Source organism: Xyrauchen texanus, chromosome 23, assembly GCF_025860055.1.
Source record: "Xyrauchen texanus isolate HMW12.3.18 chromosome 23, RBS_HiC_50CHRs, whole genome shotgun sequence".
NCBI lineage: Eukaryota > Metazoa > Chordata > Actinopteri > Cypriniformes > Catostomidae > Xyrauchen > Xyrauchen texanus.
The window spans coordinates 18,363,848-18,378,500 of record NC_068298.1 but is presented as its reverse complement, the minus strand read 5'-3'; the positions used below and the strand labels follow the sequence as shown (position 1 = coordinate 18,378,500).

Sequence of the window (14,653 nt, the reverse complement as noted above, 5' to 3'; positions counted from 1 at the left end):
TCTGCAAGGCAGTAGTGTTCTGTTGACAGCATGGCTGGGTGATATTCAGCAGAATGTAGCGTCGTGTCTTCCACACTTTGGGAGGGAGGATGAGGGGTACAAGGCAGAGGGGAGGAATGAAGAGAGCGAGAAAGCTGCAGAGAGAAAGAGAATGGGGGAGGATAGGGGGAGCGAGGCGAGGGCCAGTGCAGTGCAACGCAGTTAGAGCTGGAACGGACACCTAGAGCTCAGCCTTCCGCATGTTGCTATGGAAACCAAATTCCTCCCCCTACTTGCATCCCCACAGACTGGCTGCCTCTCTCACTCCCGTTCTCTCTGTCGCTGTTTTCCTGTCTCTGTTGCATCTCTCTGCTTTTCTCATATGTGTTCAACCTCACAATACAAGCGAAAATGCAGCATTCAACGGGATGTTTATGCTATGCTCGATAAATGTGAAGACAATGCTTAATTAACGTTGCAAAACTGTTAAATAGGAATACATTTGACAACACAGAGGCATCTCCGTCCTCTCTCTTTCTCTGTATGATCATGCTTTCTCATTCCCATTTGTTCATCAGCAAACATTTTGAGTTATACCCCCCTCCCCCAAGTCATTTTCAGTCCAGTCATATCTTGCTCATGGTTTTGCTTTGCTCCTCTCTTGTGATTGAATGATGTTGTTCTTCAATAGCCAATTTAATGCCAATGACAAAAATGATGTTGTGATATAATAATAATAATAATAATAATAATAATAATAAAAGTGTATATACAATTTAATGCCAATAAATGTGATATACACAAAATTGATCTTATGTCCTGTTACTAAAAATATTTTATTATCAATATTCAAGCCTTCTGGATGATTTAAACACTCCTGGTTCTTAGCTAATGACGATAATTTCTAATGGCCAAATATCAGTTGATTAATTGTGCTTGCTGATATATCGATCTATCACTACTCTTCTCTATTTCTCGTTCTCTCTGGGCTCGTCCACAATTTTTTTTTACACACCCCTATCGTTATCACACGCTCTCTTCTCGTCAATACCTCTCAATTCCAGTCTCCAGTCATTTCAAAAGCATCTCATATTCCCTTCTTTCCTCCATCTCTCTTTTCCTCTCCTCACTCTCTCACTCTCTTTCTCTCACTTTCCTTATCATTATGCTGTCAGTCAGATGTGCAGTGTTTGGTACAGCAGCTGTTTTCTGTCACCAGGCCTATTTATAGGAGTCACAGCCTTCAGAGATACTTCAGTTTATTGTATCAGTGAGTGTGGAAATGCAACGACTCAATGAGTTACAAGTGTTTAGGTGATTATCCAAACCCCTCTCTTGCCCTTGCAGTAAAGCATGGAATGACTAGTCTCCATATCTGTGTCCAGGCATTCAAAATGTCATTTATGTTGTGTTTCACATAGAATCTGTGATGATTATTACATTTATTAAATTCGTTTTATGTTAAATAGTCAAGAAATCCTCTGACTATCATCACTCTCTTTCAACGGTTGCTCTGCACCTGTTTCATACAGCGGTTTTCTGTGGTTCATTCAGAGGAATTGTTCAAGAATGTTACTACCCCTTTAAGACTGCCTGTGTCTCATCTGGCCTTTTTTGGGTGTACATCCTGTCAGGTGACAAGAGAGCAGTCACATGGACTGCTGTGAGAATGCACAGAAATTACAGAAATGTTCTATAGATACCTTCTATGTGAGAGAGTATGTGGGGGTTGTGAGGCAGGGGGGTTTATGTAATGTGGGAATGCAGAAACTGACAATGAGGCTGTCAGATATAAGGTATGCTGTGTGTCTTATGGTAGAATCTAAACTTCCTCTGCACTAGCCTTAAAACCATACATTTTACAACCCCTCTGATTTGTATAATAAATCAACAATGGGCTGTCCTGTCCAATTTTTCAAGAGTAGGTCAAAGGTTGGTTTTCATTTTCAGAGTAATATGTGCCTGTGCTATTCACTTAGGCATGCAGTATAGAAAGCTGTTTTGTAATCTCAGAATACTCTTTCTTTGTTTTTAGTCAAAGAGCCATCCAAGCCTTCAATACTGTGATAGGTGTGATAAAACTGCATTTGCAGTCTCTATTTTTTAACCATCCATCTGTAGTATGTAATTCAGCCTGAGAGGATGCATCTGTCTGTACCATCACACAGTCCTTTCTGTGTGTGCAGTCTTTTGGAAATGAAAACAGGTTTGCAAATAAAAATGAACGCAATTCTACAATTTAACATTTCAGCCATAATCAAACATGCTGATCAGCTTTGAGTCTTCAGTTCTGTTTCCTAATATAATGAATGTAGCAAGAACATCTAAGATTACATTTAAAAGGCACTTAAATGTAACTTAGAACACAAGATTCTTTTACATGCATTAATCTATAATTATTTTTGACCATTTTCATAGTGGGTGAATGCAGTGCCCTGACTGACTCCTGATCCGAATAATTTAACCAACATATTCCTTCCATTCTCTACCAAAATGTTCACCCTTTCTGTGTACTAGTATTGTAGGTAATATTGATGGAATCTGCCATTAATTGGCTGTGACTGTAGAAGCATGCTTTTTTTTTTTTAGATTTGATATTATGTAATTTGTTAGGGAGCAGCATTTGTTCCCCTAGAGGTACTAGGAGTGCACACATACACTCACACTACAGAAGCTACAGACACAAGCACATGACATAATGCAAGCATGTAATGCATACATATAAACAAGCTCTGCTTCTCTGCCTTGTGCTCTCCTATTCATCCTTGACCAGTAAGATTTTTAATTCCTTTAAAATCTTACTTACTTAGATTGAGACTATCAAGGTAAAGGGTGTTCACCTTGATAGTCTCAATCTAAGTAAGTAAGATTTTAATTCCTTTAAAATCTTACTTACTTAGATTGAGACTATCAAGGTGAACACCCTTTATAAGAATGTGCTGTAAAGGAAAACTATATAGAAAAGGTGAGCAGTGGGGCCTGGGTAGCTCAGCAAGTAAACACGATGACTACCACCCGTGGAGTCGTGAGTTCGAATCCAGGGCGTGCCGAGTGACTCCAGCCAGGACTCCTAAGCAACCAAATTGGCCTGGTTGCAAGAGAGCATTTTCACATGAGGTACTGTAACTTCCTCATGGTCTCTGTGCATAATGTGGTTCTCGCTGTTGGTGGGACGCGTGTTGAGTTATGTGTTGATGCCGCAGAGAATAGCGTGAAGCCTCCACATGCTATGTGTCCACAGTAACGCGCTCAACTATAAGATGTGTGGAGTGACTGTCTCAGACGCGGAGGCAACTGAGATTTGTCCTCCACCACCAGGATTGAGGCGTCACCATGCAACCACGAAAATGGGCATTCCAAATTGTGGAGAAAAGGTTAGAAAAAAAGAAAAGAAGGGAAAGGCGAGCAGCGTGAAAAAAGTGGTCACAACATGAGCGTGCCCAGTCATGTGTGTTATGCTGAGTGCATAAACAGTTGAAACACACATACAAATGGCCATGCTTCCGCATCCACATGTTACTGTATGCACAGACAGAGGCCACTTCAAGTTCTTTGAGCCAATGGATGGATCCACTGATGTTAGATTAATTAGGCTAAAATGTAACCAGCATTGGGGAGTAACGGAATACATGTAACGTGATTACATATTTAAAATACAAAATACAAGTAACTGTATTCCACTAGTTATAATTTAAATCATTAGTAATTAGAATACAGTTACATTCCAAAAGTATTTTGATTACTGAAGAGATTATTTTGCATTTTATTGTCATTTGTTTTATATAATATTTAGTCCTTTCAGATGGAAAAATGTATACATATAAAAGATGCAATTAAAAGTGCATTTGATCAGCGGTGAAAAACTTTCTTATGATGTGTTACATTCATACGAGCAGACAGAGAGTAAGTTTGAAGCAAGTTTGGAGCAGAAGAAAAATAAATAAACCTTGTGTAAATTGTTAGCTCTATCCTAAGCTAAAATGCTATTTCTAGCCATTTTACATGCACATGTTACCAGGCACCATCATATTTTTTTATCAAGCAAATTGAATTGTATCATAATTAATTTTTGAGCAGAGATAGCATGTACACAATGACAAAGTAGGCCTACCTTAAAGCAAGTTGCAAAGAAATGTTTATATACAATAAAAGTATCAATATTAAAATAATTTTCTGTGAATAATTGTAGGAGTTGAAGAATCATCTCTATGAAAAAAAATACAGTAGGCTCACTCTGGCCCTCCTTTGAAAACATAGCAGAGTGACCTGGCCCTGGCAGCAAAAATGTTGGGAACCCCTGCGTAAAGCTATCACACACCTATAACACATGCACAAATAGTAAAAACACATAATTGTTTTTGCAAATAAACTGTTTCCATCACCTTAATGCACATTTTGACTCCAACCTCTGCCTTACACATTAACTTTTCATCTTTTAAAATGCAAATCCAGCATTTCCATTCAGGTTGAAAATTTTAAATTTGCATAAAAATAGTTGCATGGAAACCTGGCAACTGATTTTAAGGAGGCTAGATTGAGACCCCTAAATATCACAGATACTCTTTTATTGATAATGCTTTTGTGAAAATAAAATGCAATCTAATATCTCAGGTGTTGCATCCACCTTTTGCGACTGATCATTGATGAATAGGAATTATTTTAATATGATGAACATCTGGTGTTTTGATTGGTTACACTTGTTTCATTCGTTAAAGTCAAATTTGTTTGCTATAACTGAGACATAATGAAGATAAATGTGCTGTTTGTTGACATTGCATATCATCAAGCATTTTTAACTCTTTAAGCTTTAATGTCTATTTTACAGAATGGAACACAGATTTAATGGGTTTTTTTTGTCCTCAAGTGACCTGATAGATCAACTTATACAAATAGATCATGCTATTTCATCAGCCCATTTATTTAGCTCTGTCTATTGTAAATCCTAAAAGCAAGTCTTCAGCCTTCCTTATAGTGAAACTGGTGAATAACATGCTCTCTGCGTCTCCATTCTGGCTCTGTGTGCTTGATGATTTTTGGATGCGCTGGCCCTTTAAGAGCAGTCACTGAAGCAGTCAGTCCTGTGTTGGTGCTGCTGCTGATGGATGTGCTGTGAGTTGATTGGCTGTGGCTGTCAGGGCTGAGGTGCTGGAGGGATGCTGCTACGCATCTCCCTCTCCTCCTCTATGCCTCTCTCTTTCCCTCTCTCTCGCTTGCTTGCATCCCTCTGTATAATCCACATCTAGGGCAAGCAGGCTGAGAGACAGTGCAGTGCTCAGCTCCTCTCTTCAGGCTGGGAAAAGAGTGAGAGAGAGAAGGCAAGAAAACGCTTTCCAAAGCAGGAGGAAACGCAGAAGGAAGAAATCTGGCAAGCAGAGAAATTCAGAGGAAGATTTGATCACGGATATAATTTATATATATATAGAAATTGTTATATATATATATTTGTACACACGCATATTGATATTTATATAAATATATATATATATACACACATATATACCTGTATATAACTGTATTTGTGCTTGTCTGTTTAAATTGATATTTTTATATGTATTTGTGTGTGTGTGTGTGTGTGTGTGTGTGTGTAAATATATACATATATAAGCAAATTAATATCTATGAATTTTTGTGCATATCACTGTGAACGAAGAGAAGCAAGAAGAGAACTCTACCATCGGGGCTGGTCTCTGATTCTGAGATCATACACGCTATTTTCAGCATTATTTTTCCAAATATTATACATCGAAAAGAGGAAGACTGCGGACCTTTTTCTATTTTCCATTTCCCTTTTGCTACCTTCTCATCTCTTTTTCTGGATCAGGAGGAACAAAGAGGAGACTAACAGGGTTCAAAGGAGGAGAGAGATCGGCGAGAATCCTGTGATTTGTGCGTTTTGTACCGCCGTTGCTGTTCCGTGTGTGTTGCCTTTGATCTGAGCAGGCAACAGCAGCAGCAGTGAGGGAGATAGAAAGCGACAGAGAGCGCCTTACTGCGCGAACTAGCCAGCATGCACAAACATCACCACTGCTGCAAGTGTCCAGAATGCTATGAAGTGACCCGCATGGCCGCCCTGCGAAGGATGGATGCACCAGCATACGGAGACTGGCAGCCCGAGCCCTATGGATACCCAGCCGGCTATGGGGCTGGCCAGACCTTACCGCCACAAACCTCAGGTGGAGGAGGGGGCATGGGTGGAGGGGGTACATTGGGGAGAAGTAAAGGGAAAATGATGTCGGCTGGGGGTCCTGGAGGCCCCAACCTGAAGAGCCAATCCAAGGGCTGCCCCAAGGTGAATGGTAACAACTCAGGAGGGCAAGGAGGATGGTGGCCAGAGTGCACCTGTTCCAATCGGGACTGGTATGACCAGGTAAATGCCGTTTCTTTGCCTGACAGCCACTGGGGGTATTGAGAGTAGGTAGCAGGCGGTAGGCATTTGGTGTATGTGGTTGCTAGGTTGAAGCTGTGAGCATATTCAGTGGGCTCCTATCTCTGGTTAAAACCTTGTGCATTGTAGCTTTTAGAAGCCAGAACAAGACCTTTTTGAGGGATTCATCCAGTGTTTATCCTCGGCGCACTTTCATACTGCTTGTGTCATAATCTAACAGTATGTTCATCAAGATTTATTCTCTTGGGATGCAGAGGAGTTTAATCTTCATGTATTTACTGGTTCATCAGGGTTTCATCAATCCCACATGCACATACTTATCTAAAGCTTCATCTGACAAGGGTTGGCAGGGCTGCTGTGACCATGTAGAGCTCAGTTATACTTCAGACATTTTTTTGAAACATTGCAACAAGTGAATATAGCTCCATTCATGTAATACAGTATATGGGTGACCGTGATCTGCTAAGGCTGCTGACCAAGCATAATGTGAAATAATATCAAACATGGACATTTCTCTGCTAAAGAATCAATTGATTGATCCATTTTCAAGAGTTGTGGGTTGTGATGTTGTTTCATGGATCCAGATCAAGGTTGTAATCAAATATTTAACATTAGGAAGATCTAAATGTAAATGTGAGAATTTATCAGCCATTAAAAAAAACATATTGATCACTTATCTTAATATCGGGAAGTCGTGTTCCTCTCAATTTCTATGGTGGATACAGCCTTGGATTAGAAGACTGCGTGGTGGAAGGAGGGTAAAAGAGCAGAGAATGTTGTTTATTTTTATTAACCTTCATTCTTATTCATTCTAACAATTTGTTCGTAGGTTGTGGGCACAATGCTTAGCAGTGATGAAATACAGCCAAAGGTGAGGCATTGTATGAAGCAGACCTGTTAAGTTCTTGACCATTCAATCATGTTACTGTCCGTTTTTAGCCATTTCAGTTTGATTTTAACCTCATATTGCCTGTGACCAGGCTTCTTATCGCAGAACATCTCAGACCAAACCAGGGAACAGAAGCTCTAATTAAGTGAGGTGTGTGTGTGTGTGTGTGTGTGTGTGTGTGTGTAAGTGGCAGCAGGGGTGGGGGAAGGGTCCTTCTGAATGTATAAAATGGAGGAAGCTGCCTCTCTTGTGAGAAAGAGCCTGCATGCATGTTCAGTGCATTCAACGGTGTGCATGTCTACGGTTTAGGGTGTGTGAGAGTACACCATTTTTTATTGGTATTCTTGCACGGCTGAGGGAGTGAGGCAGAGAGAACACAGAGGCGCAGAAAAAGGCTGTAAAATGGAGGGTGAGATCTCAGTGGCAGTGAGGGTGAAATTTCATCAAGCGCAGGGAGGGAAAGCGTGAGCAAGGAGCTGACTAATTCTGCTGTACTGTTTAGAGGATGGGACCAAACCAGTGTGTCAGTCCAAACCAGTGTGATAGTCAAAATCAGTGTGGTTTTTCACTCATTCGCTTTTGTTTTAGTCATGAATTATGCATCTGTTCTTGGTGCCATTTGCAGTAAACTAAATAAATGAGCACTTCATGTCTGACATTCTCTGTTTCTGTGATAATTTACGTCTCATTTTGATGTATGCCATCCAGTGATATGAAATAAATCAAGCTTATATCTCCTCCCATGCACTGTATGAAATACCTGAAAGGCACAACCACTCCCAGAGCATATTGATGGAGTGTATGTTTAATTAATGAGAACAGAGGGATATAGGACAATGACACTATTAAAGCTTCTCACGTGTGAGGGAGATCATGTATCATCTTGCTAGTTTTTCTTCTGGCCAGACGGTTGTCTGTCTAGATGCTCAAAAAGAGGCTTTAGTTACCTTTGAAGGCCTTGTGGATGTGCTTAATCTACAAAGGTTATCGCTATTGAGGACAATTTGAATACATTTTATCTGTGAGGGCTGCTAACAAGAAGACTGGGAGTAAAAAGGAGAAAAATGTCATCAGGAAGGTAGAATTGGCATCATCAAAAAAGCACATGATAGTGGCAGTGATAGAGGAATTGGTTACATAAGAGAAGGCAGTTTGTGGAGCTGTACGAGGAGACGCTTTGAGATAGAAGCTAGGATTTGTGAGCTACTGTAGCATTTGCACCCTACTCTCAACGGAGTGCATATACAGTCTGTCTTATCTGTCATTTTGTGACAAATAGTTGTTGACAAACCAAACTGCATCACTCTATCACCCCAAACCTGTTTTGTGTGTTTATACTCAACCTTAAAGCAGTATTCACAATCCATTTATGTATTGATTTGAAAGTCAACATGGAACTGGCATTTGCGACCCATTTTTCTTCCGTAATGTGATCTCATTAAACAGGACGTTTAACAGGAGTTTTTTTAGGCAGGAATTGATTGGCTTTTTCACAAAAAAGTGTTGTTACTGCACAAACCAGAATAGAGACAGGTGGTTGAAGAAGAGTGTAATCACCCATTGAAAAAGGAGTGATATTGGTGATGTGGGCCTGGAAAGTGGTGGATCAAGTTAATACATTTTGATGAAAGATTAAAGAATTAATTTTTTAGGCCATATAATGACCAGAAATGTCAACATTTTTATTTGAATTTTGAAAGACTATGATTTTTGTCTGGATTATTTCAGTCTATATGATGAGATAATTTTGGTCATCTGGAGGAGGATTAGAACATTTCTGCATCAAATTAAGGCATGTTTTTGAATTTGTGTATGGCATATTGTATATGGAGTAGATACTGTTGGTAGGTGCTCAGCGATTCCTTGGACTGAACCCTCTCTCCATGTTGAATCTTTTGGCATCAGCCCATAACCATGTCTATTTGGGTGAATAACTGTTCTAAGTTCCAAAATTTAATGACAGCCTTGGCAACATTATTCTAAAAGATTCAAATATTTTTTATTGGATTTTGTGTAAATATTGAGTGAAATAAGTGTAATTTCATAAATTTTATATCTGCCTCATTTCCCAAATGAATTATTTATAAAATGTCATCCATTAAAAAGTCAACCATTAAATTATATCTATATCACCATCACACTATGCACTTAATGACAGTCCATGTCCACTGTCTTAATTGCATGTCTGTGTTAATACATGTGTGCTCAGAAATAGTGTTTGTATTGTGCTCATAGTACTCAAAGAAGGTTGTAGGGTTGAAGGGGTAGTTTTTAAGAGAGGCTCCTCAGATGTCCTCTCTTACCCCCAGCTGTGGTACAGAGAGCCTCCATCTTAGAGATGAAGCATCTGCAATGTATCAAGAAGGATTGTTCTGATAACTCATCTTTGTAGCTGCAGAAAGGATGGAGCTGGCTGAAATGATGCAAGAGGGGTTGAAATGTATTGTCACCATATGATTAAATGCTTTTTGTCTGTAGACCAGTGTATTACAACTATAGAAACTTGAAAAGGAAAGTGGATGCTGTTTTTTAACTGCTCATTGTCTAATTTACAAGACCAAATACTGCTATGTATGACATGCTATATGAGAGCCTTACAAAGATGGATGGTTAATTTAAATATATGTATTAGCTGTATAATTGCATGTCAAAATTACCTTACTGTCTAAGTCCTCTCTTCATATAGCAATATAGATATATATATATGTTAAGATAAAAATTAGAAGATCAAGTGTTTACTGAGTATAAAAATATGGCCTATGGCTATAACTTTTATATCAAACACATATGATAGAAAAATCACACTTTAATATCTCAAATGTTACTCTTAGACAGCAATGAGATTAAATGGAGAGCAAATGGCGACTGTTGTTGAGAAAAAGACATCTCAAATTTGTCTTCTCTAGAGCTTTAGAAGAGATCTCAATAATGTCACAAACAAGAGATCATAGTCTGTGATTAAAAGGTTTCCATATGTACTCAAATATGTCTTAGTAAATTCTTCCAGAACAATATTAACTGAGCAATGCTATCCATATTTATTTTATAGCTCTGTATTCTTCACTATATCAACAACTTCCTTATTTGTGTGTATTTATAATTATCGTAAGGAAGTTTAGTAGAAACATTAATACTTCAATGCAACACAATTGGGAACACCATTAAACTCTATGAAAGCTCAAGCTTAGCGTTATAAAATGTTTCTCTGTGATCACAATTACAATTTTTCACACTTGCTGCTTTACACCCACATGCGTTTGCATGCTACGTTTCAACTCATGCTCTTCACAGCTGATGGATGATTGGCACATCCAAAGAATCACACTTATTTGTTTTAGGCTTCACACACACACACACACACACACACACACATTGGTGCAGCTATCCTTATGAGGACTTTTATACTGCACAAACTATAGATTCTATCCCATAACCCTAAATCTAACCTTCACAAAACCTTTCTGCATTTTTACATAAAAATAAAACATTGTTTAGAATGATTTATTAGCGATTTGAATTATGGGGACACTACAAATGTCCTCATTGTTAAATATTAATCTTGTTTATGGAAATTTGTCATACAAATGAAGTCTTAAATTGACTGAAATGTGTACAATCCACAATGCTATAACGGTTAATTTTACAGATGCAGTGCAGCCAATTCATTAGAAATATATTCAGATCAAACATTTGAATCCATTAGAATTAAACCAGGCATCATCACAATACATTCAGAGAGAGTGAGGAGTACAGTCATCTTTTTTTTCCATTTATGGTGCACCTTGCGATATCAGAGGTAATTTGTAATGCTGTGTGTCTGTGCTCTGTGTGATCCCAGCAGTAGGCCAAGTTCCTCAGTTGATTAGGCATGTCATAAATCAGAAGCAGGCTAGCATATGTGAGTGCTTACGGATAGATCTCTTGCTTGAGACATCACCATAGACAGTAATGCATTCATCTGAGTGGAGGTTGAGTTTATGAGAGATTTTAACAAATTGGATTTTCATTTAATGTGGTGTTTTGGGCAGCAGAGAGGAAATGGATGGGGGTTGGGAGTTATGTTGTGGAGGCAGATAAGGCTTACCTCAGCCATTCCAGAAAGGGCCGGTTTAGGGTGGGTCCCGCAAGAACCTTCTTTCTCCACCAATGCTGATTTATGTAATTCTGAAGAATGATACATGATTAAATGAGAAAGTAGGTGAAAAATATATAAACATGATCAATCTAATTTACTTTTAAATGATTCACTGTTGAACCTTGATTAAGAAAGTGTCAATATACTATTTCTGTAGGTTCTGCTTGTGACTTACATTTTTCTTAGATATTGTCGCTTAATAGAAATGAGGTGAAATGCATACAATGAGTTTATTGTGCTCACTTCTAATGTAAGTAAACTAACTTTTTGCATAACTTACCCCACATCCCGTTCCATGAATGTAAGATATAGTCTGCTGTATTTCTTTAAAGCCCCCTTTTTCCGAAAAGCCCAGTGTGTTCTGATTTTCAGCTGGCCCAGTCTGTTGTGATTTGTCAACCGTTTCGAGCGTGTGTCAGAAATGTAACGCCTCTTACCATAACCGAGTTTCAGCTCCCAAGGCTAAGTAGCCCTTAGGTGGGCATTATGCACATGTGTTACATAGTGACTTAGCTATGTAACGAAAGTAATGGCTGGACTGCAAAGCAGGCTTTAAAGTTGTTTAAATTGTCATTTTTATGGTCGATTTAGGGTATTTTGAGGGTTTTTGGCATTATGTCACCATGGCAAATTGGAAATAACTAAAAACACAAAAGGTTAGAAAGCAATTTTATCATTCTAAAAACACGTTAACATGCAAATTGTTTACGTCTTGTGGCTATACTGTACTTTTAAAACTATTAGTATTTTAATGTTTACGGATTGACCCCATTCACTTCCATTGTAAGAGCCTCACTGACAGAAAGGAAATTGTATGGGGAAGTACTCTAATCCAAAAATAATAAAAAAATGTCACTTTGTTATTAGATACAAAGTGAACACATTTTTATAATAATATTATATGAAATAAATGCAAATGTGGTGCAGAATGTTAACAAGTAATTGTTCAAAATAAAAATGTTCTGATCTTTTTCTTGTGTATTTACTTTCAGCTCTGTACATTTGTTAAATTAGATAACTTGGACTGTGAGGTGCCACATTTGCCATGTTTTGTTCACAAAGTCAGGACTCTATCAAACAGAAACCTGGTCTTGTAGTAAAACGGTGTTTGTTTCTAGCCAACTAGCGACAAGAAGGCTAAAAGCCCTGCGACCTGAAACAGCACTGAATTAAGTGGCCTTTTACAGATATGATCATGCATCTTCATCATGGCAGTTTTATTTATGATGCTGCAGTTACCTTGACGTACAGAATGAACTTCACACAATATATTTTTTAGTGCAAATATTAGTCCTGTATTGATCTGGAAATAGATATATAGAAATCTACAGTGCATATCATTGAAAGGCATTAGCCCACTACATTATCATAGTTCTTTTAGCAGTGACACACAGATCTACAGGTTTAAGCATCATCTATAAAAATTCCATTGGCTGCTGTTGACATCTTCAGGCAGCTGGGTTTTGGCCTGTAGAGGAGGACAACCACATGATCATCATATAGTTCATTTCATTTACTCCATTATGTTATTGGCCAAGTGAGCTACAAGGCTGCAAAACCCTACCATATTTGCACATAAGTAATTGTTAGAGTGCGTTGTTTCAGTGCCTTCTTACTACTGATTAAGTATCAGTTGTCAGAAGGCTAAAGGATATTGAATGCAACCGTCAATCCATCATACTACTCAGATGTATTTGCCTGGAGCACACACACACAAGCAGTTGGGTGCATCTTTGCCTCCGCATCTGAGACCATCAATCTGCGCATCTTTTCACGTGGCTTGTTGAGACGTAGTGTGTGTGGAGGCTATTCTCCATGGCATCCACGCATAACTCACCATATGCCCCACAGAGTGCGAAAACCACACATTATAGTGACCATGAGGATGTTACCTCATGTGACTCTACCCTACCTAGCAACCGGGCCAATTTGTTTGCTTAGGAGACCATGCTGGATCCACTCAGCACGCCCTGGATTCGAACTCGCTACTCCAGGGGTGGTAGTCAGTGTCAATACTCGATAAGCTACCCAGGCCTCCTTAAACCTGTTCTTAAACAAAATGTACTATCCATAAAAAATGATGGCGGAGAGCATAGAAAATCACTGCAAATGCACTATAAAATGGGGGAGAAGGTACACTGCAATATTTATGCACACTTTTAGAGTTGGCTTTTATACACCAAGAAAGGGTAAAGTATGTTTCCCTGAAAAAACTTGAAAGAGATGGTTGTGGAAACTAGTGGACTGACAGTATGATAAAATCTTGGTTTGATCTGTGATGTAGTCTAGTTTTGAACTTGCACAATATTCTTGCACAATTTCACCTCTAATGCCCATTATTGATCTGGCTGCTTTCCTACGGCTCTCCTTTATCCTTCTAGAGAGAGAAATCACTCAGTACAACAGCTTCTTCTCTATTATGGCAGTTTTGAAGATGTTGACGGACGTTAAAACTACCTGGGGTTGAATGCATGTTATTCATACATAGGTTCAGCCAGAGGGTAGGATTGATAGAAGTAAGGAAGTCTATTTCTATAAAGGGTTAGATCCTTTTAAAATAAAGCAGTATGACCGCTGCAAGACAGAAAACTTCATATTTTGTGGTTTACTCCATAGTGGCTTGTTGCCTTTATTTTTTATGTCAGCTTTTGTATTTTTTTCCAGCTTGAACATTGTTTGTGGCATTCATAGAATTGAAGTAATCGCTCTTCAGTTGCTTTTTGGATCTCATAAAGGAATAGTTCACCTGAAAATTTTGCCATCATTTATCATTAATGTTGTTGTTTTTATCTCATGGAATATACACACCCACAACCTCACAAATGTTTCCATACAAGGAAAGTTTATATTGATTTAAAAGACTTGGAATGTTCCTGTATTGAGACATTGAGTAATTCATGATTTATCTTATATTTTTGGGTGAACTATTCCTTTATTATACAAAGATCTACATTTTTCTACCCCTAAATTTAAAGAAGAATGTTCAGGAATTTGCACAAACCAAAACACACTGTGTGAGCTTTACACATTTTGATATTTCCCCATATAAATACATTTGTGTGGGTGTTAATGTGAGTGAATTGCTCATGGCCATTGACCTGTCAGCCAGATGCTCTCAGTCGGTGGTCCTGTTAGAGCGCAGCTCCCCTGCTCTGCTCAGGGCCACTCGGGGGATGGAGAGACACAGGGCTGTTTATTTGTTTGCTCACCTGCTTTGTTTCATTTCTTGTTTTTGCTGATGGCAGTGGTGACTGTCCTGGAAACA

The 14,653-nt window shown here is 38.6% G+C and overlaps 1 protein-coding gene across 3 annotated transcripts in view; it reads left to right on the top strand.

The window, feature by feature from the left end:
- LOC127663196 (disks large homolog 3-like) overlaps positions 1 to 14,653 on the top strand; it is a 104,926-nt gene that overhangs the window by 18,404 nt on the left and 71,869 nt on the right. For 2 of the 3 annotated variants that reach the window (XM_052154697.1, XM_052154696.1), the window contains exon 1: positions 5,036 to 6,346. The exons of the other annotated variant lie outside the window; for it this stretch is intronic. In XM_052154697.1, the coding sequence (XP_052010657.1) occupies positions 5,987 to 6,346 (360 nt within the window). In that variant the 5' untranslated portion in view covers positions 5,036 to 5,986. Of the gene's footprint in view, positions 1 to 5,035; positions 6,347 to 14,653 lie in introns of those variants that run through there. 3 annotated transcript variants of the gene reach the window in all.